General features: G+C 44.5%; 1 protein-coding gene across 10 annotated transcripts in view; it reads right to left on the reverse strand.

Annotated features, from left to right (window-relative positions):
• LOC133510363 (receptor-type tyrosine-protein phosphatase F-like) overlaps nucleotides 1-27,012 on the reverse strand; it is a 419,886-nt gene that overhangs the window by 1,395 nt on the left and 391,479 nt on the right. For all 10 annotated transcript variants that reach the window (XM_061838181.1, XM_061838180.1, XM_061838176.1 and 7 more), the window contains 10 exons: nucleotides 21,981-22,078; nucleotides 16,378-16,501; nucleotides 16,133-16,308; nucleotides 11,337-11,456; nucleotides 8,901-9,055; nucleotides 8,523-8,808; nucleotides 5,019-5,197; nucleotides 2,240-2,366; nucleotides 242-522; nucleotides 26-161 (listed from right to left, as the gene is read on the reverse strand). In XM_061838181.1, the coding sequence (XP_061694165.1) occupies nucleotides 26-161; nucleotides 242-522; nucleotides 2,240-2,366; nucleotides 5,019-5,197; nucleotides 8,523-8,808; nucleotides 8,901-9,055; nucleotides 11,337-11,456; nucleotides 16,133-16,308; nucleotides 16,378-16,501; nucleotides 21,981-22,078 (1,682 nt within the window). The remainder of the gene's footprint in view (nucleotides 1-25; nucleotides 162-241; nucleotides 523-2,239; nucleotides 2,367-5,018; nucleotides 5,198-8,522; nucleotides 8,809-8,900; nucleotides 9,056-11,336; nucleotides 11,457-16,132; nucleotides 16,309-16,377; nucleotides 16,502-21,980; nucleotides 22,079-27,012) is intronic.

Raw genomic sequence — 27,012 nt, forward strand, 5'->3', positions numbered from 1 at the left:
GGATCCATTCGAACTCGGGCCTCACCTCGGTCTGCACCATGGCGGGCCGCTGGGTGCGGAGGGTCTTGACGGTCTGGAAGAGGTCCACCACGCCCTCGTAGCGCATCCTCTCCAGCACGATGCTGAGCGTGATGAAGACCCCGGTGCGGCCCACGCCGGCGCTGAGCGACGACGCCACAACCAGCGTTAGGCGGCGACTCGGTCGGTCCGTCGGGACGGTTTTCCGCCGACCCGGCCTTACCTGCAGTGCACGGTGATGGGTCCGTCCTGACCGAACTGCTCCTTGGTCTTGTGCACTTGTCCGATGAAGTCGATGAAGCCCTCCCCGGTCTTGGGCACGCCCTGCTCGGGCCAGTCGGTGAACTGGAACTGGCGGATGGTTCTGGACTGCCCGTCGCGCGCGTCCGTCACCTTGAACTCTCGCAGGATGTACTGCGGCATGTTGTACTCGGCCATGGGGTCCACCACGAAGTACTGGTAGCGGGCCGAGCGCTCGGCCGGCCAGTACTGGTGACACTTCTCCTGTTGCGTGTACAAACATCAAACGTGACATCAGTACCTTGTTTTTACTCGTACAACTTGTACTTAACTGATGACTTGTAGTAGTAACTACTACCGCTAACTATTACTATGACAGTACTACTACTACCAACATCGCTATTAGTACTAATAATACCACTGTCACTACAACTCCTGCTATTACCACAACTACAGTACTAACTACAATTTCTACTGCTACCTAGATAAGTACTACTACATTTGCAGCTACTACTTCTACAACTTCCACTATTCCAATTATTACTGCAACCACTACAACTACTAAGGGGTAAAGTGGAGACTACCTCTGCTGTGAGTACCATGAGTACTACTACCACCATTATTATTATTAATATTATTATTATTAATCTAGAATTATTATTATTATACCACTATTATTACTGTGACAACTGCTACAATTATTAGTACTGATTAGTACTAATAGTAATAATAATAAATAAGTAATAGTATTAGTACTAATTACTAATTAGTATTAATTATTAGTACTTATAATACTTATAGTACTTAGTAATTATTATTACTATTAGTAGAACCAATATTGCCCTGCTATAACCAATTTTACAAGTACAGCGATGCCTCGGTTCTCAACCACAATCCGTTTCAGAAAACAGTTCGAGAAGTGATTTGTTCAAAAACCCAATCCGTGTTTACCATTACATTGACTGGAAAAAGAAATAATGCGTTCCAAGCCTAACAAATTCGCCTTTTTAAAGCATTTTTGTAGCTATTCCTGATCATGGACTGCACTGTAGAAATACATGTATAGTTTAAACATATTATATAATCAAATAATTTAAGAAATATATACATTTTTCCTTAAAATGTATGCTTTAGTAGTAGAGTACGCTAGGCTGGGAGCGCATTGCCGTATCTGTAGCGACTCGGCCCCCAGCCTTGTAAACTTTTTTTTTTTTTTTTTTTTATTAACAAAAGTGCAGAATAACTTTAAACAAGCAACTTGCCTTCTTTGGAGCCATGATTGGGGTTAAATACGATGGTCCTCGATAAGAAGAAAAACAACCGGGACACGTCTGTCCACAGAGGCTGCGTTATACAGAATAACAAAAGTGCGCTGGTTGCACCGCGCGCGTTATGCCATTTCCATTTTTTTGGTTTTTTTTCCAAGGGACGTTCGAATTGACAAAAACAAAACACGTCGTGGGTGGGTCAGCTGCTTGCGCCATGCACATTATGTTATTTTCGTGTTTTTTCGGCGGCGTGGGAATTCACAACAGAGCGCGTCGTGGGTCAGCCGGTCTGGCCGCGCGCAATATATTATTTTCGGGTTTTGTCGGGGGCGTCAGAGTACCGATTTTCATTCGAAAACAGAAGCAAAAATCTCAAAATTTTCATTCCGAAACCGATTTGTTCGAAAACGGGGACGTTTGAGAATCGAGGCTTTACTGTACTATTGTTGCGCAAACTTCCACTCCTACTCCTCATCCTACTATTGAACAAACTAAAGATTATGACTCGTGCCGCAATCCTCTACAAGCACGACTCGTGTGACCGCTACTCTTCCAAAAAGAAAAATTCAGATAGACTCGCGGGTTCAAATACTTTTGTGCCGTTAAAAGGACACGAGGAGGTCAAAATATTAGAAACATCGCACCACATGACGCAGCGCATATCGCGTGTATGGCAAAACGCGACAATACACGCGTGGCGGCGGCGCCCTCACCCGTCCCATCTCCCGCAGCTTGGTGAGCATGACGACGATGGTGGAGTTGTGCTCCCACAACATTCTCCAGAAGTCCTCGGTGGTCTCGGCCAGGGGGCCCTGCGTGGCCAGGTAGGCCTTCTGCTGCCTGCGCGCACACAAAAATCAACAACAGAATCGACGTCAGGACACTTTCAGGCGCTCCCGCAAATGCTTCATTTTGGACTGCACTCGAACCACAAACCACAGAATGAAGTCAATATTGATCGCGTTTAATTGAAAAAAACATCCAAACACGATTAAATAACAAACATTCAATTCACTTTTTAATACAGGAACAAAATGTCCTGAATTAGGTAAACAAAAAAAGAGCAAATCACTACTCAATTAGTTTAAAAAAAAAAAAAAAAAAACCTGCTGCTACTACATTTTATTAAATTGGGTGTTAAATAAAATCTTTTTTTAATTATATAAAATACTTGAGTCTCAAATAATGTTTTTTAAAAATATAAATATAATTCATAAAATCAATAAAAAAATGTAAATACTACTTGTTGATGACATTTTATCAACAAATCCAATTGAAACAAAAATGCTAAAGAACAGATTAAATAATGAGTTTGCGACTTTTAAAAAAATTATATTGTCTGGATCAAAGAATCCCAAAGTTAAATATACTTTTTAAATGTGTACAATAAATGCAGTAAAATTAATATACACGTCCCGTCATCATGAATTAAAAAAAATGGAAATGTGCAGTTGAAGCCACAAATTTACATTATTTTTTTTTTCATTTCCCTGTCTGTTCACTGCCTGATTATTAAATTAATTATCCCTACTTTAAGCTTTTGGAGGTCCAAAAAAAAAGGAAAAATTAAAGTTGATTGTTGTCACATTGTCATGAAAAGACAAGACAATCAATCCCTTGTTGGATCAGTCAAAAAAAGTGAAAAAAATATCTGGTAGTAAACGGTTTACAATTTAAATGACCATTTCTTCTAGTATTAAACTATAAATATTTTTTTGTCCTTTCCTAAACATTGAGCACATAAATCAACTTCTTGTGGGGAGGTAATAAGCCGAAAGCTGGCAGCTGTGTGTCAAAATGTAGGAAAATAAAACAAAAACAACAAAAAAGGGAAGGCTTCATCAACGATGTCATCGGTGACATTTCCTGCCGACACAGCTGGAGATGATGATGAGGATGAGCTCATCTGCTGCCGCCTTGCAGTTGCCTGCTCGGCCAGGGGGTGGCGACAGCGGGAGGGGCGAGATAGCTAGCACGCTAACACATCCAAACAGCGTGTGTGTGTGTGTTGTACACACACAGAGAGCCGCTAATGAAAGCACTGCTGTGGAGCGCTAATGTGGAGCCGCGAGATTAGAATGTGCTGAAGGCTTTTATTGGGGGGGCGGGCAGGGGGTGTTGCACAAATAAAGAAACAACAGATTGTCGCGAGAGGAGAAAAGACATCAGAGCGGTCGGGTGGGAGGGAGAGGAAATTCGAAAGGGAGAGGAGGACAGCAGTTCTTAATCTATATTTAAATGAAACATCACCCTATAATTGATTGAATAACAGTTTTGGAAAATTAATCCATTTTGTATTCAATTGATGTTGAATAAAAAAAAAATCATACAAAAATTTTAAAAATATTTTCTTAAAAAAATCAAATGCATGTTTTTTTACTCTCCCTGGATTGGCTTAATAAAAAAAGAAATATACTTGTGTAAAATAAGAAATTACAAAAATATGGACCAATGTTTTGTTCACTGGAATTAGAAGAATTTTAAAAATTATTTAAGTCAAATTTGATCAATATAATAAAGGAATTAAAATAAAAAATACGTTGACAGTTTAATCATTACATTTTTTCAATGTGTAAGAAGATACTTTAACCTACTTAAAACGTTAAGAGGCACCGACAATTAGGGGGGAATTAAGAGGGGAGAGGGCGGAAGACAGGAGAGGAGGAAAAAAGGAAGAAATGAGGACGAGGAGAGGGGGAAGGAGGACAATGGAGAAAAGAGAAGGAAAAAAAGGGATGGAGAGAGCATGAAAGACATTTAAAGGAGGACAGAGGAAGAGGGAGAGAGCTGAGCAGAGGAAGAAAAAAAAAGACTTCAGAGGAGGGAAGAGGAGAAGGAGAATGAAGAGGAGAAGAGAGGTTGAAGCGGAAGAAAACAGCAAAGGAAGACAAATGAGGGGGGAGCGAGATGAGCGGTGGGAAGAGGAGAGGACGACTGCTGAGAAGAAAGCGGCGAAGGGGGAGCGAGCGGGAGAGGAGAAAAAAAAAGGGAGAGAGAGAGAGAGAGTGTGATACAGCAGCGAAAGAGTGCCCAGGAAAGGGGAGAGGATGAACAACAGATGAGGAGGGGGGCAAAGAAAAGGGGACTGTGAAGAGAGAAGGATGACAGAGGCGAGGGTTGAAAAGGAGGTGAGAAGAGGATCAAAAGTCAAAGAGGAGGAGAAAGAAAAGAGGCTGAAAGAGGATGAATGGGGAGAGAGGAGAAAGGTGGAGAGAAAGAAGCGAGCCGTGATGAAGAGATGGGAAAGAAAGAATTGAAGAAATGAAGAGAATCAGATGAGAGAGAGGCAAAGGAAGACTTGGGAGAGAGAAGAAGAAAAAGAACAGAAAAGGCACTGAGAGAGGAAAGACGAGAGGAGAGAATTGGAGCGAAAGAAAATGCGAGGAGACGAAGGACAGCGGAGAGGAACGAGGGAGGGCGAGAGGTTGCTTCCGGGGAGCAAAGAAAGAGGGATGAAGCGGAGAACGACAAGGAGGAAAGGCGCCGGCCTACCTGTAGCCGTCGATGCAGCTGGCGTTGATGTAGTCGGAGCCCTCGACGCCGCGGATGGGCTGCAGGCAGACGCGCGTGGACTCGAACGGCATGATGTTGACCAGGCGGTTCTTGAACTTGTTGCACGGCAGGTTGGCGCTGATGAAGCGGGACGTGTGGGCCTTGGAGTTGGCCAGGCGCTGAGCAACAAATCATCGGGGGAGGGAAGACTTTAGTCGGTTCCATTGGTTGCCGCTCGACACCAATCAATGTCCGTTAAATCAATTCTTCATTTATCAAAGCTGGAACACCGCCGCAATAGGTGAAATCAGCACAGCAGTGACTGCCACTACATATTTTGGAGGGGTACTCATCCATATTTTAAAGTTGCATGAAACCTCCCAGACTCCTATTAAGCTCTAATATACTATTACAAACACGTTGTAGCTTCCTGGACATCTTTTCAACTATTAAACATGCAGTAATGCACAGTAGTACTGTACACTATGTGATGTATAAAAAAAATATATAAAAAAAACCTGGTCTTTTTTTGATAAGAAGGCACAGATGTCAAACTCAAGGCCCGGGGGGCAAAATCTGCCCCACGGAAGCAAATCGTGGCCCTTGATTTTCTGTGAACATTCTCCCTTGCAAAACAAAACTGAGTACGAGTTGAGTTTTTAATTTCCAAATGAGTCATCCCTCCAAATTATGTATAATACGAGGTGATTAAGTATTAACCACAATGCAGCCCGCAGTAAAAATCTGTTCGACACCCATGTTGTAATACCTTGGATAAACAAATCCCTCATATTTTTTTTTTTAACCACATATTTAAAAATTTGAAGTACCGTAATTCGTGGCCGACAGAGCGCATCTGGTTATAAGCCTCACCCAGTACATTTGTAAAGGAAATACCATTTGGTACGTACATACGCCGCACCTGTGTAAAAGCCGGAAGTGCCCACATTGAAACCCACGTTGAAAAACGAGATATTTACAAAGAAAGACTGTACACAGAAAGAATTTAACGCTAGCGCGGTGCTAACGCTAGTGCTAACGCTAACAGGGCCGGTTAAAATAAAACTTACCGGTAACTATCACTGAGACACATCAGTAACACAGCAGCAACACGCTAGCACAGATAGAAAGACGGTACACAAGAGCGTTTAATGCTAACGCTAGCACGGCCGGACCGATAAAAGTCACTTCCTCGGCACGTATATTCCACCGGTCTCACTCTTACCTTTTCCGCTCGAGTGCCCCCTTGCGACCGTTAGGAAAAAATGCACAAATTCGCCTCATCGCTGAATAAACCGAAGGGTTGAAAGTGTGTGGGAAAAAGTCGCGGCTTGTAGGCCGGAAATTACGGTAAATGGCAGTTATCACGAATATCACTGCGTGGAATATGATACAAACATTTACATAAACACTTTGAGTGTGGAATTTTTGGGCTGCCCACCCCCCGCGAGTATTGTCTAAGCTAGCGGTTATTACAAACATGCGAGGGACGCCATCATATGAATTCCTTCCCATACACGTCGCACGCATGTGCCCGCGTCTGCCCCGGACTCTTTCGACCGATTTACTTCGCCTCGTTTTCATTTCGACTCCGGAAGGTGGCGGCCATCGTGACTCGCCAGACGGGACGGGCCGACAAACGAGTTGTACGGCGCACACGTCGGCCGCTCACGTTTCAACGAGCTCGCTCAAAGCGCCGTTTGAACAAAACGTTTTATTTACAAAGAGCACGCGTGGAAATGCCACGCGAGCAAGTTGGCACTGCTTTAAACGGCAGATGGACGAACAGGAGCGTATTCAGGGGGCGGGGGGTGGGGGGATCGTGCTCTGCCAGCAGTCTTGTGTGTGTTGTTTGTGTGTGAGACTCCACACCACACAATCGCTGCGGCCATATTTCATTGGCCAGCGCTATTATCACTTCCAACAATGCATCACGGTCACCGCCGGGGTAAACGGCAGAGCGGCGGCGGCGGGGGAATAAGTGTGTGATGACATCACACCGGACAGCAGGCGGACGTGCCCGCGAGTGACCTTCAACACCGGCCGCGTCTGTGTTGTGCGCTTCAACGTCGGCGCAAAGTTCGCTCGCCGTAAATTTGATCAGTGCGTGTATTGATGCCGTTGTGGTGATGGCAACAGAACACAGAAAAGGGAACGTGCGGGCTGCTCATATATTACATACTGTACATAAATATACCTATAGAAAACTAATTAATAACACCACTAGGTGACAGTAACACCTTCCACTTCCCTCTCAAAGGGTGAGTAGTTTGACTGGATTTTGGTCCATCCAGTTCTTAGCCGCTTATGCTCACAAGGGTCGTGGGAGTGCTGGAGCAGGAAGCGGGGTACACCCTGAACTAATCGCCAGCCAATCGCAGGGCACATGGAGACAAACAGCCGCACTAACAATCCCACCGAGGGGAAATTTAGACTGCCCAATTAATGTTGCACGTTTTTGGAATGCGGGAGGAAACCGGAGTCCCCACCCGGAGAAAACCCACACAGGCACGGGGAGAACATGCAAACTCCGCACGGGCGGGGCCGGGATCGAACCCGGGAGCTCAGAACTGTAAGGCCAACGCTTTATAGCTTCTCCACCGTGCCGCCCTTGTCGTGGTAGACATGGTCGTTAATATACAATAAAATAATAAAAAGAAAATGACAATTCCATGATAAGACTTGGTGACTTGCACTCAGTTCCTCGTTTCCGGGAAATGATTCAGCTCTTCGTGTTTCTTAATGGGAATTGAAGACTGCGTTGCGTTTGTATATCACAGGACCAACTAGATTTAGCCTGGGTTGTAACGAGAATGTTTTTAGTTTTAACAGCATGTTCAAACTTCCTGTTTAAAAAAAAAAAAACAATCCGATGCAAGACACTTGTTTTAATGGTGAGTAACGCTGAAATTATAATGAATAATCACCGGCCAACAGAGCGCACCTGGTTTTAAGCCTCACCCAGTACATTTGTAAAGGAAATACCATTTGGTACATACATACGCCGCAACCGTGTAAAAGCCGCAAGTGCCCACATTGAAACTGACATTGAAATACAAGGTATTTACTGGCTTACTTACTAGCTTTTAATGCTAGTGCCGCTGCGCTAATGCTAGTGCCGCCGAGCTAACACTAACGCCACGCTAATAGGGCCGGTTAAAAAAAAAAAAAAAAAAAAAAAAGCATACAGGTAAAAATCACTGAGAAACGGCAGTAACACGCTAGCACAGCGCTAACAGGGCCGGACCGGTAAAAGTCGCTTCCTCGGCACATATATTCCACCGTTCTCACTCTTATCTTTTCCGCTGGAGTGCCCCCTTGCGGCCGTTAGAAAAAATGCACAAATTAGCCGCATCACCGCAGGGTTGGAAGCGTGCGAAAAAAGTCGCGGCTTATAGGCCGGAAATTACGGTAATATTTGATAGCATTAATACAGACGTGACTAGCGAGGGATTAGTGTCATAAGTGAAATATGTGAATGAGGCAGCGGCATCCTTCCCTGACCTTGAACTCCAGCTCCATGGCGGTGACGGTCTCGCCGGACGGCGGCTGCGTGAGCTTCTGGATGTGGGCGTAGAGGTTGCGCGCCGGCACCTCGGTGTTGCCGCACGTGGCCGCCTCCAGCAGCGCCTCGTGGATGAAGATGTACTGGTCCTCGGTCTGCACCATGTAGTTGCGCTGGGCCCGCATGCAGGTCACGTGGCCGTAGATGTCCACCGACTTCTCGTGCTTCATGCGCTCCAGCATGGCGTCGATCACGATGAAGCAGCCGGTCCGGCCCACGCCGGCGCTGCACGGACGGGCGAACGAGCATCGCGATCGCTTATTCGGACCGAGCTCGGGGCGGAAAGTACGTTTTCCCCCGAATCCGCGTTTTCCCACCTGCAGTGCACGACCATGGGCCCCGCATCCGGAGGGTTGCAGGCCTTGACGCGTCTCAAGAAGGCCAGGATGGGGGTGGGGTACTCGGGCACGCCGTGGTCCGGCCAGGCCATGAACTGGAACTGCCGCAGCTCTCGCTTCTCACTGGAACCGTTCTGCAAAAGAAAAAAAAAAGAAGAAGAAGAGGAGGTGTAATTACTCGGAAAAACGGATCACGCTGGTCAGAAATACTCGTGACAGTTAAAGGTCAAAGCGCTTTAATGACGTGACTCGACTTTCATATGAAAAGCGCGAGTGATTTAATTGTCAGACGTCGCTCGCTATTTCTGAGGAAAGGTCCCGATTGGCTGTGATCGCCTCGCGGCTGCCGGGGGAGATAAGGTGCGGCGTTTCGAATTAAACCCCCCCCCCCCCCCGCACCCCCCACCTCCCTCCCTCCCGCCGTTTTGCGAGAATCGTCTTTTGTTGCCGATTGAATCCGAGAACCTTCTCCGACTGGAATGGATTTAAATTAGAGCAAATAATTGTGTTTGGACAAGAACCGACGGGGAATAAAAGACGCCGCCTCATGGCTGTAGTTAAATATGTCTTCCACAACAAAGAATTGTATGTTTAATTACCTTTATTTTTTTTCCAAGGAACAATAGGGAACTTAAAAAAAAAAAAAACAAATCAATTGGTGAAATAAATCATTCAAGTAATTAGTGCAGAGGGCAGTTATGACTTTGGTCATTAGGTATTCGGATCTTCTCTTTCTGGGTGAATGTTGAAATTCAACTGTCAATCTCAAGGACCCGTGGAAATTATTTACATTTTTTTTTTTTTTACATTTATATATTTTATTTATTTTATAATTATATTTAATCATTTTATTTTGTATTTGTATTATCATCATTATTTTTATTATGATTAATTATTTACATATTTACATTTAAACTATTATATGGCCTCACAGTTCTGAGGACCCAGTTTCGATCCCGGCCTCGCCTGTGTGAAGTTTGCGTGTGGGTTTTCTCCGGGCACTCCGGTTTCCTCCCACATCCCAAAAACATACATCATTAACTGGACACTCCAAATTGCCCCAAGGTGTGATTGCGAATGTGATTGTTTGTTTGTCTCTATGTGCCCTGCGATTGGCTGGCGACCAGTTCTTGGTGTGTACCCGGCCTCCTGCCCGTCGACAGCTGGGATGAGCTCCAGCACTCCCCGCGACCCTCGTGAGGATAAGCGGCTCAGAAAATGGATGGATGGAATGAAGATGAGAGGATGGATGAGGAGTCAGGAGAAAAGTGACAAGAAGATGTGAAGGTGGAGAGAAAGAGAGAACAGAGGGAAGACGTGATGAAGAGAGCAAACAAGGCAGATGGGAAAGAAAAAATTCAAGAAATGAAGAGAATCAGATGAGAAAGAGCCAAAGGAAGACTTGCGAGAGAGAGAGGAAGAAAAAAGGAGAGATGACAGAAAAGGCACTGGGAGAGAGGAAGTTAGAGAAGGAGCGAGGAAAGACGAGAGGAGAGAATTGGCGCGAAAGAACATTTTTGAAAACTTTTTGGAAATGGGTTTTTAAGGATCCGTGGTAATTATTTAATTTTTTTACATTTACACATCTCTCAATTTCATTATATAATTATGAATTTTATCATCATTGTTAATTATTTACACATTTACATTTAAATTGAGAAAAAGTGGTTGTTGTTTATGTCCACTTTTGCCCAAAAGTAGAACCATACCAATACATTCTAACCCCAATTTGGAACCTACGAAGATTAAAGTCTTGTTTACTGTATCCATCCATCCATTTTCCTTGGCGCTTATCCTCACAAGGGCCGCGGGAGTGCTGGAGCAGGAGGCGGGGTACACCCTGAACTGGTCGCCAGTAATAGCAAAATGTCAGCCTTCCCGTGGCTTCCTGGAGACTTTTCTGTTGGGTCCACTTGCGATGAACGCGGCTACCAAATAAATGTCAGGTTGCTCGATGTGTGTGGTTAAACGAGATTCTGGGTCTGAATTTTCAAGCATCTCTTTGGCGCCGAGGCGACAATGACCAGAAAACACATTTTCACAGGCAAATTGCAAAATGGCTGACTTCTGTCCGTGGGTCCTCCTCGTGATCGACACGCCGACTGAACGTCATCCTGCTGCCAAGTCAAACTTGTCGCCCTGGTTTCCGGTGCTCAATATGCAAAATCATCCCTTTGTTGCCGGTATCCATCCACACGCAATTATGCAAAATCCAGTTCCACGTTATTTCGTGTCTGTCCGCGTGCTTCAAATACGAGAGCAATCGAGCGACGTTTCTAGATGAGCTTTGCTTTTGAAGGACCCCCGTTGTTAGCCAAAAGTGCCCTCAAAATGGCCGCTTCAAAGTAAAATGGCTGCCTTTTTTGTGAGGGGAGGATTTTGTTTGGAAAGCAACAAGCACGTTCAACGCCGTACCTTGTAGAGCGCGAAAGTGCGGACGCTGTAAGTGGCCAACTCCACCGTGTCCAGCATGGTGACCTGGATCATGCCGTAGGTCTCGGTTCCTCGCGCCGGCCAGTACTGGTCGCACTTCACCTGGCAGGTGGAGAGAGAGAGAGGCGGCATGTCAGAAAAGAGCGCGGCGGCGAGAGCGGCGCTGATTAACAAGGAGGGAACATTAGAGGGGTCGGATCAGAGGCGATGAACGCCGTCTCATTAAAAGCCGAAGACTCAGCATCCACCCAAACGTGGACGCGCTCGCTCACCTCCTGCGGGTGCTCGTCAAGTGCACTTCAAAAGGCCACTTTTGTCTTTTAGCCGCCTGTGATCATTTCCAATGAGCTAATTGTCGGATGGCTCGCGGGGCCCGTGCCAACGTCCGCCGTTTTTGCCGAGCGGCGCCGCGGAAGGACGAATGGGGGAGTCTGAGGCCAACGTGAGGCTTCACGTTGATTTTAATGAGGGGCAACGCGGCTGCGCTAGTTGTGAGCGTGCGAATCGGGGCTTTCGCGGGATCTCTCCGTACATATTACCGTAATTTCCGGCCTATAAGCCGCGACTTTTTTCACACCCTTTCAACCCTGCTTTTTATGCCGTGATGCGGCTAATTTGTGCATTTTTTTCTAATGACTCGAGTGGAAAATGTAAGAGTAAGACCGGTGGAATATATGTGCCGAGGAAGTGACTTTTACCGGTCTGGCCCTGTTAGCGCTGCACCAGGGTTACTGCCTTGTCTCAGTTATTTTTACCAGTAAGTTTTTTTTTTTAACCGGTCCTGTTAGAACGGCGCTAGCGTTAGAGTGTGCGGCGGTGCCAGCATTAGCTCGGCAACGCTAGCGTTAGCGTGGCAGCGCTACGATCAAACTCTCTGTGTAACGTCAATGTGGGCACTTGCGGCTTATACACAGCTGTGGTGTATCCATGTACCAAATGGTATTTCCAGAATTTCTGGCCTACAAGCCGTGACTTTTTTCACACGCTTTCAACCCTGCTGTTTATGCGCTGATGCGATTAATTTCTGGAATTTTTTCTAACAGCCGCAAGGGGGCATTCAAGCGGAAAAGGTAAGACGAATATTTGTGCCTTGGAAGTGACTTTTACCTTTTACCCTGTTAGCGCTGTGCTAGCGTTACTGCCGTGTCTCAGTGATTTTTACCAGTATGTTTTTTTTTTAACCGGCCGTGCTAGCGTTAGCTTGGTGGCGCTAGCATTAGCATTACCACAGCGGCGCTACTCTCTGTGTACCGTCTTTCTTTGTAAATATCTCGTGTTTCAATGTCGGTTTCAATGTGGGCACTTGTGGCATTTACACAGGTGCGGCGTATGAATGTACCAAATAGTATTTCCTTTACAAATGTACTCGGTGAGGCTTTTAACAAGTGGCGGAAAATGGCTGCTTCAAAACAAAATGGCCGACTTCCTGTGTCTTTTCAGGCACGGCGTGTGGAGACTTTTTTTTTTTTTTTTTTTTTTTTTAACGGGTCTGGTCGTGTTCGCCATGCCCATCATAATTTGATGACATGAAGTTAAACTGTCTTTGGGGTCTGAATTTAAATGTGGACACAACGCTTTCCAAATGTAAACTCTTTGCCCCACGAGTTTTGTCCGCATAATTTACATTTATGCGTAATCTATAAAATCTTACACAGGCCACGCGGCTGACTAAACTCAGCACACGGGAACATTTCAACTTCTGCAACGCCAGCGATCGATCGCGTTCGCCCGAGAGGGAAGCGACCGGCACGTCGGCCATATTGACACCCCGGCCGGCCCAGAGCTGACAGCCGGGAAAACGGCAGACTGTTTGAAACTTTGTTTATGGGTCTCCTGGTGATAAACACGCTAATCAAATTTCATATCGCTGAGTCAAACTGGCGCCAGGGGCTGAATTTCACCTCAAATTGAGTTTGCATTTCAAAGGACGCCCAAAAAAGTCCAAAACGACCTTAAAATGGCTGCTCCAACTCAAAAACGGATGACTTTTGGTATTTTAATCAGGCATGTGTTGATGATTTATTATTTTTTCGTGGGTTTACTCGTAATAAATAAGCACTCTTAAATTTGAGTGAGCACTTAAAAGATTCACGCCAGGAATATTCTTCTTTTTCTTTGGGTTTCATGCATCTCCGTGACAGCAACAAAGAAGGCAAACAGTGAAGGTAAATGGGAAAAAAATCTCTTCTTGATCTTTGTATTTTTTGTCTTTAGTTTTTGAAAATCTTTTTAAACTTTCATCTGTTTTTTTTTCTTGGTCTAGTACTTTTAGATTTTTGTTAGTTTGGCATTATTGTCAAAACTTTTGCACGTTATATATGTAATATCATTTTGCATATATTGTTATTATATATATATATATATATATACACACAATTATTGTATATATTACAATATACATAATATAAATATATAATTTAGATAATATATAAATTTGTATAAATTGTCAGTTTAGTACTTTCAAATATTTTTGTATTTCTTGTCTCATATTGTGCAATCATGTGTACAGTCTTTATTTTGTATCCAATAATCCTGTATTATTTAGCCCAACATTTTTGATATTTTGCCAATTATATTTGTATCTTTAATTTGTATTCTAATGCATCTATATTTTTCAACACAATAGTTTTGTCACATAGTTCAGTATTTTTTTGTATCATATTTAGAATGTCTTGATTGACAGTTTCTGGTTAAATCCAGCTTTTTACCCGTTAAATATTTTTGCACACCAGGTTTCGTGTTTTTTCCTCAAATTGGAAAATGACGATGAATGTTTGAATGATTTCAAAAGGGGGAAATAAATTGCTCCCTAAATTCTTTCGAGTTGTACGACGAACGTTAGGAACGCTTCCAACGACGGTGTTCACGTCAAACAAATTGCAGATACTGCTAATAAAACTTTTATGACGGCGGCAAACCGACTTGAAATTGCGCTTCCTCCGAACGCACAATAAATGCGCGCGTACGTCCCGACGTCTTTCACGAGCGCGTCTGCCAATTTGCCTAAATGACCGATCGCCTCGGGAGCGGCGGAATGAAAACGCACGACGTTACGTTACGTCGCCGTTTTGATATTTATGCTGATGGATAGAACGGAACGGAGGGTAATTACTTTTCCTTCCTTCAGCGCTTCCTTGTTACTTGATTTTGTGAAGGTTATGTTTTGAGAAACTTTCCCAACATGACTTTTTGCGCGTGATTTATAGTTTGACTGTATAGAAGCGGACAAATGTTGGCTGACAATCCTCTTAACTTCAACTTAAGAGGTTTTGCGCCCCACCGCCCCCTCCCGTCGTCTCTTGGGCCAAACGCAGGCAGGGAGCATAAACACCAGCCGCACAGTGGGGGGAAAAATATATATTAGTATTATATGCGCGTGGTGGTAATGAATGAAAAATATATTTCTCATTATTATGGAAATCCGTCCGGCAGACAGGTGCAGCAAAAAAAGATTTCGAGCAACTTTGGGAACGATGGCGTCTTTGATCAGGCTGACAAATCCAGTCGAGCGGAAGCAGGCGGCGAATAAAAGACTGGTGGCGTCCATATTTGAGGGATCATGTGACAATAGAGCTTTTCATTAAGGGGCTCCCGCTAAGGTTAATTTATCTTCACTACCTTTTTTTGAATTTTTTTAATTTTATTAAGCGGGATTACCTGATACCACAAACTTTGCAGTCACTGCAACATTTGTAAGCATTGTATTTTAATGACATCATTATGCTGTGCGGTATTAAACAGTGCGCTTAAAAAAAAAAATCCAATTTCTGCTGTTTGTGTAATAATTTAAGAATTCTTTTGTCTGATACTTTTGTAATTTTTGTCAGATATTGTTGTTCCATCCAAAGAATGAATCATAAAATAAATGATCACGTTTCCTTTTATGTCAATTTTGCTTACTTTTATTCTTTTCCCAATAGTTTTATTTTTTCACATCTAATAGTTATGCATTTCTTCGTTAATATTTGTATTTGTTATTTGGTTTGTCAGACTTTTATCTAATATGAATAGCAAAATGTGTTTTTTCAAAATTTTAACTAATATATTTAAATGTTTGGTCAAATATTTGTGTAGTATTCTTTAATCTGATACTTAAATATATTTTCATTGAATATCTGTTATTCTTCCCACATTGTAAAAAGTAATATTTGGGACTTGTTTTGGCTCTGTATTTTTTGAAAATTTATTTGTTTCTCTCTCTCTCTCTCTCTCTCTGTGTGTATATATATATATATATATATATATATATATAGTAGATTTTCACCAGTAGTCTTATGCTTTGTCTAATATTTTAGAATTTTTGTCTCAATTTTTTCACATTTTTTTTGTAGAATTTTCCAATATTCTTAGATCCCTACTCTAATATTTTATATGACTCCATCACACATTAATATCTTTTAATTTTTGGTCAAATATTTGCGTAGTATACTTTAGTTGGATACATTTTCATTGAATATCTGGAATTCTTCCCGCATTGTAAAAAGTAATATTTGGGGCTTCTCTCTCTCTCTCTCTCTCTCTCTCTCTTTCTATCTCTCTACATATATATTTATTTTTTTATATTGTAGAGTCTCACCAATCGTCTTATTTTTTGTCCAATATTTTAGAATTCTTGTCTCAATTTTCTCATTTTTTTTGTAGAGTTTTCAAATATCCTTAGATCCCCTTTGTACTATTTTGTATTTTTTATGACGCTGTCACACTTCCCCATGTCAGGAATACAACGAAAGTGGTGATTTATCCTGCATGTGACTCGAGACCATTTCTTTTGGTTTTACCCTGGACTTCTCCTCCAGCCGCGTCATCATGACGATGGTGCTGGAGCGCTGCTCCCACACCATCCTCCAGAAGTCGCTCAGCGTCTCGGGCAGCGGCCCTTGCGTGGCGATGTAGGCGTTCTGCTTCCTGTAGCCGTCGATGTAGTTGGCGTTGATGTAGTCGCTACCCGGCACAGCTGGAGAAGCAAAAAGTGGGTTTGAGTCCCCGCTTTCCCAAGGCTGCCGGGTGGGGTTTTTACTCGTACCGTCGACGGAGGTGAGCACCACCCTGGAGTGGTCGTAGGCGATGACGTTGGCGTAGCGGTTCTTTGGCTTGTTCACTTCCATGTTGGAGTTCTCCCAGGTGAACTGCTGGCCCGGGTCGATGGACTAAGTAGGGAGAAACGCCGAGTGGGGCGCATTAGCTCAGCGTCGCAAGGAGAGGGGCGGCGCAAAATATGATACGATATCAATCCAGCGACATCAGATATTCAAGACCAGTTCACATTTTCAACCCTCCAGTTATGTGTGTGTCTCTCAAGAAATGCAATCAAGCCTCCCGGGTCAATTTGACCCACGGCATTTTTGTACTTTACTACATCACTGAGCATTTCAATCAATGCAGCCTTAAAACGCTACACACAGAAATTTTACTTTCTATTTCAAGCGGCATTCGTGATGTATTTTTCCTAGAATCTTAACCCTCAACCCATCTGCTACATTTTCTCTTTTTCAAAAATAGCAACAATGCTGCTGGGTCAATTTAATCATTCAAAAATATCGACGAAAGTCAACATTGTCAATAAAAATTTTCTTTATCTCATTATTCATCGGTCCACTAAATATATGCCGTGTATAGTTGATTACACTTCAAAGGAGAGTACACCTATGACGTGACGACAAAAACATTTCCTCCATCCATTCATTTTCTTGACCGCTTATCCTCACAAGGGTCACGGGCTGTGCTGGAGGCTATCCGGGCTGTCAACGGGTAGGAGGCGGGGTACACCGTGAACCGGTTGCCAGCCAATCGCAGGGCATGTAGAGACAGACAACAGTCACACCGAGGGGCAATTTTGAGTGTTGTCATGTTTTTGGGATGTGGGAGGAAACCGAAGTGCCCTGCGAAAACCCACACAGGCGCAGGGAAAACATGCAAACTCCCAGGACCGAACCCGGGTCCTCAGAACTGTGAGGCCAATGCTTTACCAGCTGATCCACCGTGCTGCCAAGAACATTTCAATGGGTCATTTTGACCCAGAACATAACAAAAGGGTGAAGGAAGTCCAGACGATCAAGGCACACGGATCCAATTGGGAGAGGGAAAAGAGTCTATATTTAAAAAAAAAAAAAAAAGAAAATAGTGACCAAATATATGATTATCGTATCATAATATTATCATATCGTATGACTATTTTTACTCCGCCTAGTGAATCTCGTGGGGTCAATTTGACCCGGGGCAAGTTTAATAATCCAAAGATTTGAGAAAAAGTCCAAAAAGTTTCTGTCTTATTAACTCCACCGGTCAGCGTTTCAATCAATAGTGTGTGGATTAGCGCATAACCACGAACATCAAAAAAGGTTCATTCATTTAAAAATACATGCTAATAAACATATTAAATGAAGCATTTGCTTTAGAAATAGGATTATACTTATGAGGCTAAGCAGGAGTTTCATAGCGAAAAACTACTTTTAACAACTTTCTTTTTCCAATTTTGATAAAATGTTTGCATTATATGCTGCAACGGGTCAATTTTACCCACAACACAGCAGGAAGATTTTGAATAAATGTATACAATTAAAAAGAATTTGAAAAAAAGAAACATTGCAGAAGCATTATTGTTTGTTTTGCATTCCACTCGAAATAAATGACAAAATGACCGTGACGGGTGGATCATTTGGTAACGCGTTGGCCTCGCAGTTTTGAGGACCCGGTTCAATCCCGGCCCCGCCTGTGTGGAGTTTGCATGTTCTCCCAGTGCCTGCGTGGGTTTTCTCCGGGCACTCCGGTTTCCTCCCACATCCCAAAAAACATGCAACATTAAATGGACACTCTAAATTGCCCCTAGGTGTGATTGTGAGTACGTCTGTTTGTCTCTATGTGCCCTGTGATTGGCTGGCGACCGGTTCAGGGTCCACTCCGCCTCCTGCCCGTTGACAGCTGGGATAGGTGCCAGCATTCCCCGCGACCCTTGTGAGGATAAGCAGCAAAGAAAATGGATGGATGGATGACCGTGACCATGTGGCGACTTAAGTTTTTTTTTTTTTTTTTTTTTTTTAATGGTTTGCCCCCCCCCCCCCCCCCGGCTGAATCGGCCAGGTGCGAGCTTCCGGTTGAGGGGAATTAGCGGAGGAGCTTCAGCAGCGCAGCCGCCGGCGGGTGATCGATAGCCAATAACACGAGACCGGCCGACATTATCGACGCCGTCACACATCCCCGCCCGATCAATAACTCTGCGGTAGGATGTCGTCTGGAGACAAATGGAAATTAAGAAAAAAGGGGGAGCTGTGTTGTGGGGTGGGGGCATCAGGAATCCAATGGGATGTGACTTGGGACAAGATTTTGGATACTTTCGTGTCGTGTAGGTCACGTCTGCCTCACAATTCTGAGGTTTGGGGTTCGGATTTTGGATCGGACCACAGTGAGTGGACTTAACGGGTTCTCCCCCCGCTTCAGCACTTTTTGCAGTTAAAAATGAATTGAATCATAAACTCTCCAAAGATCTGAACGTGAGAGCGTTCAAGGTTGTTTGTCTACATGTACCCCCGTGTTTAACTCGGGACCAGTCGCCCCTGGGTCAGCCGCAATTGGAGCCAGCGACTTGAACGTCGTTGCTTTGCACCAAGATGTCACAAAAATCAACATTTTTATTTGAAATATGGATGTGGCCACAGCACCAAAACAGCAAATATGGAGGAAAGCTTCCCTTCCCACATTTTTTTTAACAGGGAGAAAAAAAAAACATCTTTCAATCATTCCAGCCAGTCAATAAGTGGTACCCGAAACAGATTGAAGTGTCTGAACAAACAAATAAATAAAGAAATAACCCCCCCCCCCAAAAAAAAAGAAGCTATCCTGGTGTTTTTATGTATGCGGGGACATCTCGCCGGCTCTCCAAAGCGATGTGCCACTTTAAATGCTAATTTGCCTTGCTCCTTTTTATCGAGGAGCGGTAATCCCTCGCCGAGTTGCATCACAGGACGCGCGCGTCGAGACGCGCCACAATTGCCTTTTGCGACGTTACCACCTGCTCGCTTTGTGTACAAAAAGGAAAAAAAAAAAATAAATGGATAAAAAGCAGTTGCGGCTTTGAATGTAATCAAGCTGTGACGGGATGGGATCAAAGCGGCATAAACTTCCTTGGAAACGTGCTTGAAGAGGAGTTTGGCGCGCAAAGTGGACCCCCATGTTTTTTACACTTCTGTTATTTGTGAATTTGTCTATTTGATGTTTTTTAAAACTTATCTTTTTTTTTTATTTGCTGAAACACTGGGCTGTTTTTGTGCCCTGGTGCCAAAATAATAAAAGTATTCTTTTTTGATCTGATGAACTGATCTTAAAAGAAAAAAAAAAAAAGTCTGGATGGCTCTTTGGCCACCAAAACTGAAGTCGCCATCCGCCATCTTGATACTCCCAAAACAAACATGTCGACCCGTGCGTTAATCGCCGGTTTCGTGGCTATGAGAAAACATTCCACAGGTAAATTAGAAAGATTTACTTTGACACTGTTAAAGTTTGTAAAGCTTTTTTTTTTTTTATTTCTGATGAGCTTAATTCACTTGAACAAAGTTCTGTTTACGGTTGTCGTTGTTCACTCTCTGCTTCACCGCTATAAGTCGACGGTTTTTCGCAAAAAACCGATGTAAATATTTTCCCTAACTTCATCAGTGGATAAGCAAGAAAACGAAGTGCGAAGTTTTTTGATGAATTTCATAATACAGAACTCAGAAAATTGAATTTGATTTTGAAATGCGAGGAAACAAGTTTAAATGTTCTGTCTGAAATAGGACGTCGCAGACACACCAAATGAACATTGCGTTTAGCATCTATTTTCCCATTGCGAGTCCTTATTTCCAAAAATATATCCAACTGATTGACTTACAATTGAATGTTTTTATGACAAAAAAATGCTGTGTTTTTTGCTATGTTACAATGATAGCGCTTCACAGCGTATTTTGGGAAAAGTTAACATGTCACGGAAATCGGGCCCTATGTAATATGCAAGGGTTCTTGGTAGTCACCGTGTTCTATGTCTTTCATTTGCACTTAGCTTTTTAAAATTAAAAATCCTTCATGTTACCAGAACAGAAAAAATGTCAAGCTCACACGACCAGTTTTAATTCTACATGCCAAATTTTGAGGAAAAACCCCACCACAATCCAACCTGTAAACCATGTCCTCCACACGTTTTGGGAGTACCAAGATGGCGGCCAGTGGCTTCAACCAATCGACACAACGCTCGATGTGAATGTGCTATCCAGTCTTTTTTTTTTTTTTTTTAGATCAGTCGTGGCATCTGGGTGATGTTTTTTATCTGCATTTGAGAGGCCTGTTTTTATTTTGGCTGCTCTTGAACGTGTCTCGCATGAAGGAACAGAAAAAGGAACGTTATCTTTTGCTTTTCTCCCACTCTAGCTACAAATAGCCCCCGTGTAATCTCCTTTGCCCTTTATTCCCTAACATTTATTTTTGTATGCGTATGCCAAAAGGTTTAATGGCGTGTGTGATGTCACATCAGCGTGCTTGTGTTACATCATCTTACTTTTGAACAGTCATTTATGTAACATGGCTTCATGATCGTGTACATGCTACATGCGTGGTGTTTATGCTTGGCTGATCATCATCCGTCTTGTTACACACCACAGGAAGTAAATCAATCCCAACCAAATGCCAGTCTCTGCTTTCGGCGCTCTGCCACCAATTTTCCCTCTAAGCTGCGCAACTGCGCATTTGCGCACTTGTCGCACACTCTCAGCGCAGAGGGAAACAGATCCAGCGCAGTGAACTACAGGCTAACGACTCGCAGTTTACCTGACACCGCCCCCCTCCATTTTAAAGGGGTACACTCATAATTACAAACACCGGGATGTGTGAATAATAGAAGGAAAAAGTGGCGAAACTGGATGAGATTTTCTCTTTTTTTGAGTAAAAAAATGTCTGGTCTGAAGCCAAAGTTGAAAGTACAGGATGAGATGGTGTATAATGTTAAAATTCCACCTTGGCACAGCCCCGATTGAGGATGAAATCACAGACGTTGCATCGCCCAAAAAGCCAATTCTGTATTTTAAATATAGGAGGCAACTTAACATTAACCCTAAAACTGTTTCGGAGCATCATACAGCTGTCAACATGTTTTGGGAAAGATATTCTGCGAGCAATAATTCAGTTTTACCCGAGAAAAACAGATGCGGATATCATTGTGGGTTGAAAACAATGAAAAAATTGGAAGCGCCATTTCAAATTTATAGTCAAGAGTAGGCTTGGTATGTATTTGTATTGTAATGTATTTTTTTTTTAATTTGTTGACATTTTCAGTGTAAGTTAGCAAAAACACAAATTTGTTCTTAAAAATGTTCTGTGACTTCAATGGATGACACTGATTGACCACGGGATGTTGCTCACAGTGGTCAAAGGGGGCGCTCACGGCCTTTGTGTGTTTGCTCAGACACGTCAAAAATTAGAGGGAACATTGCCTGCCGCCATCTTGTGGCATCTATTGGTATTTACCAACCCTTTTATGGGCGGTGCATCAATTGAGTGTTTTTGCACTCACCGACCGAGCTCACTTAGTCTCTACTCCCCCCCCCCCCCCCCGTGTACAGCTAGGATTCACCGCGCACCATAAGTGCATAACCGTGTCGCACTCACCTCGTACTCCTGGGAGAAGCGCAGGCCGTCGTTGGCCTTCAGGTGCTCGATGTGGTCGGCCAGGCCGGCGACGGGAATCGGCGGGTGCTCTCGCATCCCTGGAATCAAAAACGAGGAGAGAGGGGTGAGCTCGGGTGGGACGCGGCGGGATGTCGCGACACGGCGTTGGACCATGAGGTGGCGTTGATGCGTCTGTATGCGCGACGGAAGATGGCGGGCGAGGACACGGGTGGATGCGCGCGGGTGACTTTTTGGTGAGAGGCATGGCTCTGTGGATGTGGGGGGAGGGGGGGGGGAAGAAGCAGATGTAGCTTCGAAGAGAGAGTGAGAGAGAGAGAGAGAGCGAGAGAGAGCGAGATTGAGAACCCCGCAAGTCTCAACGGATCAGTCACACTCTTATTTCACAGGAAGCGGGGAAAGAAAAAGTGACTGGTCACCCGCCAGAACTCATTTCTTTGAAAATATCTCTTCTTACAATAGACCATCCTTTGGCACAGCCTGGAGCGCCTGGCCTGGATTACTTTCAAACAACCACGCCGCACCCCCCGTAACCCCCCCCCCCCCCCTTCTCCATCCGCTCCTGCTGCTTTTTTTTTTTTTTTTTTCTCAAGAGTTATTGGAGTGATTTATGGCTAATCTGTTAGCGCAAATTCCCACATGCGCCTTTGATCTTGGCTTAAAACACATAGCCCGGGAACTCGTGAGATCATGAAGACTGTGTGAAGTTCACCATCCATCTTGCATGTCACCTTCACAAAGCTCAAAGATGCGCTAAAAACCTTCTAGTCATCCATCCATTTATTATCTACCGCTTTTTCGGGTTGGGTCACGGAGGAAGTAGCTTCAGCAGGGAGACCCGGACTCCCCTTTCCCCAGCCACTTCTTCCAGCTGTTCTGGAGGGATCCCCGAGGCATTCCCAAGCCGGTCGAGAGACATAAGTCCCTCCGGCGTGTCCTGGGTCGTCCTCGGGGTCTCTTTCCGGTGGGACGTGCCCGGAACACCTCACCGGGGAGGCGTCCGGGAGGCATCCGAATCAGGCCTCATCTGGCTCCTCTCAACGCGGAGGAGCGGCGGCTCGACGCCGAGCCCCTACCGGATGACCGAGCTTCTCACCCTATCTCTAAGGGAGAGCCCGAACACCCTGCGAAGGAAACTCGTTTCGCCCGCTTGCATCCGGGATCTTGTTCTTTGGGTCACGACCCACAGCTCACGCCCATAAGTGAGAGGGTGGGAACGTAGATCGACTGGTAAATTGAAAGCTTCGCCTTATGACTTCTATTTTACCGTAAAAAAAAAACATTGGGAATGAGATGAAAAAAAGAAAAGAGCATACAGGCATGCAGTACACAAGATATTTTGACTGCACGGCCGCCTTGGGTGATGAGCCACATGCTGCTTCATCAAAGGCAGTGTTATCGATCACATATCGCAATATGTCCAATTTCAGTTCCAAAATAGGCCACTCAACTGGGACCCGGATTGATTTTTGCGACCCTTACACTAAACATTTACTGTGTAGACAACAACAATGCAGCTCAACCTCCGGCTAGCCGATGCCACGACTCGCGGTAGTCTTTCGGGAATACGTCCAACTTGCTACCTCGTTCGAAACAGCTTTTGAACGCAAAGCGCCGAGCCCCCCGAAGCGCATTCGCTTCTAACTGAGACCTCTCCACACCACAGCACCTGAACAATGAATCCAATTAAAAAGAGCGCGTTAACATTAGCCTCTCCGGGGCCGAGGCAGCCAGACGAGTCTTTTACAGCCGCGGTGCGGATGAAATGGAGGGTGAAGACGGAAAATAGCTGAGCGCGTGTCCAACACGTGTCGAATCAGCTACCCGTGAAAACCCGGCTGCTTTTGTGGAACACCAGGGGGCGACACACCGGTGGGTTTGTGATGCGGGCGACACAGAATGGGACAGAGTGAAAAAACACATTTGAAACTCGTTTCCACCAAGCAGTACAGTTTGCTACTCTTCTGCGGATTGACTGTTTAATAGAGAATCACCGCTTGTGGGAATTAAACACGGTGAAAAAAAAAAAAAACGAGCTATCGAGGCTTTAGTGAGCTCAACTGTACTGCTGTGGCGGAGGGGCGGGGGCGTAGGCGACATAGCGGACTAACTTGGCGTGTTGGGGCTGCGGTTAGAGCTGGGACCTGTGGAAGATAGGAAAGTCAAGGAGGAAGGAAGGAAAGAAGGAAAAAAAAATGATGGTAACGATACATGTATTTGTACAGTGCTGTAGAAAAAGTACTTGACCCCTTTCCCGAATTCTTACATTTTTGCATCGTTTCATCGCTGAGTTCATCAAAGAAATGTAAATGATCAGACTGAACCAAGTACACTTATGTTTCATTCATTGCAAGAAAAAGGGGTACGAAAGCCATTTCTAAAGCGAACCATAGGGGGAGCCATCATCCTCACACGGAGAAAACATGGAAGCGTGGCGAACCTTCCCAGGAGTGGTTGGCCTACAAAGATGACACCAAAACGGTGGTTTCCAACCTTTTTTTTGGCATGCCCCCCTTTTTGGAGATGAAATTTTCAGTGCCCCAACCCCAGCTTAAAATTTGTCCATCTTGGTGGTGGGGGTTGTCATTATTCCTTGGGAATCAACAAAAAAATGAATTGGAAAAGCTGAGTGTAACTTAAAGGACAATTCCACTGGTGTGCATCAACAATGTGTCCAATAGGTCATGTAATATGGACTCTATTTTGACAATGTGATGTTAAATCCGCTCTCATTCAATAGTATTTTGAGAAAATTTTTATCGACAATTACGAATTTTCTGCTCCGCTGCCATTTTCGCGAGTCACATGACCTACGTGGACGGATGTGACGCGTTACGTGCCACAACAAAAGCTCGATTACATGGGAAAGGATTTACGCCCAGTCCTGATTTCTCGGATTTTCCTCCGTCTTCTCGATCAACCGATACTGCAATTTCTTCATCAGATGAGGATAAATCCGAGAAATCAGCGCTGGGCACAATGTAATCGTGCCTTTGGTGCGGCACCTTACACGTCGCGTCCGCGCACGTATGTCATGTGACTCGCGAAAATGGCAGCACCCCTGAAAATTCGTAATTGTCTATTAAATGTGAGAGGATTTAACATCACATTGTCAAAATAGGGTACATGTTACATGACCTATTGGATACATTGTTCATGCAAACCAGTGGAATTCCTCTTTAATACTGAAAAGTTTTCATGATAGTTGATGGTTGCACCCCACCCCCCGAAAAGGCCACAACCACTTCACGAAGAGAACAGCAATGACTCATCCAGGTTGCTACAACGGAACTCGAGACAACTTCTAAAGAACTGCAGGCCTCCCTTGCTTCACTTCTAGTTGATGTTCTTGACAATTGAAGACTATTTTACTTTTATTGCACTTTCATTATTTGCTTAAATATGACGTTATACATTAAAGTGTTGCCCGTTTGCTAATCAGACAAGGATGTGTTGTGGAGCCGGTGGTTGTCCTTGATCTTTGTACGCAGAAAACCGGCTGGTGCCATCCTCCTATTCCCGGGCGTTGCCGTGGAGACGAACGACACCAGATAAGGAGGGGAAAGTTACCATCCCGGGCCAGGATCTAACTGCGGGGGGGGCAGCCACTTCTACCAAGGACCCATACATATAAAAAACCTCGTGTTACTGGGCAGCTTTTGTCTTCTTCTTTGGCTACCCTGCCAGAAGACACACGTCTCGTGCGCGGCAGATACCTAGATAAGACCTGGACGTCTGTACTGCACATTCCTTTGTCATAAATCCATTTGCTGTTAATTTTTTTCTAATCATTGGTCATATCTTCCTCGACTCGTGAACACGCGTAGGGTCCAAACTCGCAAATCCCTCCACAATGATAAGGAAGAGATTTGGCAAAAATGGCATCTATGCCAGAGAGTTGGTAGGTGAAAACCACTTCTGTTGAAAAGATTCCCCCTGCCCAAGGGGAAAAAGTTTTAAAATGATTTACCTTAGTTACCTTGTTATATCACAAAAACCTTTAAAACGAACAGGGGTGTGTTGACTTTATGAATCCAACATCGCGACGTTGCTGGGGCACTTCAAAAGAATTCCAATCAGGGCAGGGACGTTGCCCTGCCGTGGGGGGCAATCACGCCAAAGAGAGGAAGAAACGGCAGTTTGCTGAATATTTGATCATAAACGCCTCTGTCGAGTCGACGTGGGAAAAGACGGAGATAAATGTTGACGTTCAGGGAAAGGACGGGGGCGTCAGAGAGAGAGAGAGAGAGAGAGAGAGGGGATGGGGGAAAAAAAACGAGAAAAGATTATCCTACGGGGGGGAAAATGGAAGACAAAAGGGAAAAAGAGGTGGAGTGGGAGGAGGGGAGAACAGGGATCCTTTCGAGCGACAGCGCCGCTTAATTCCTCTGCAGGGGTTGAAAGAGGCGATGTGTGTGCGCACGTGGTCTCTAATAACCTGAGAGGGAGAACGCGCACAAACCTGCGTGTCTGTTCCAGGGTTGACATTTTCTCTCAGCTTCATTGTTCCTTCCACCTCGCTCACCTTGACATCAGAGGCAGCACGACTCATTACCAGTAGGGGGGGAGAAAGTGAGGAGGAGGCTGAGGTGGGAACGCCTCGACTAAAACCTCATCACTCGGCGACAGAGCTAGAAAAAGTCTTAGTTTTGGGACATTTTTTTTTTTTTAAACTGTGACTCAGCAATGGCCAAAGGATTGTGTCGTTTCAAAGAAGGCTGACGGGAAGACGGGTTTTCCTCGGTGTGGGGGTCCTCAGAGGCAATGCAACGGGATGTGTTTTTAAGTTGGTTCGAAATCAAACACTCGTCGGTGCGCCAGCCGATCCGAGACCGCCGTACAACCTCGGTCCTCTACGGCCTGCGCAGATCGTGACGGAGCTGGAAACAATTGGTCTCACTTCTGGGATGAAAAAAAATGGCTGGCTTGCAAATCAAATATAATATAACACAACTGTGTCGGTCTGAAAGGGGAATTTTCATTCTTGGACGCAAAGTTTTGATTGCTTGAAACC

This window comes from Syngnathoides biaculeatus, chromosome 13, assembly GCF_019802595.1.
Source record: "Syngnathoides biaculeatus isolate LvHL_M chromosome 13, ASM1980259v1, whole genome shotgun sequence".
NCBI classification, from domain to species: Eukaryota; Metazoa; Chordata; class Actinopteri; order Syngnathiformes; family Syngnathidae; genus Syngnathoides; species Syngnathoides biaculeatus.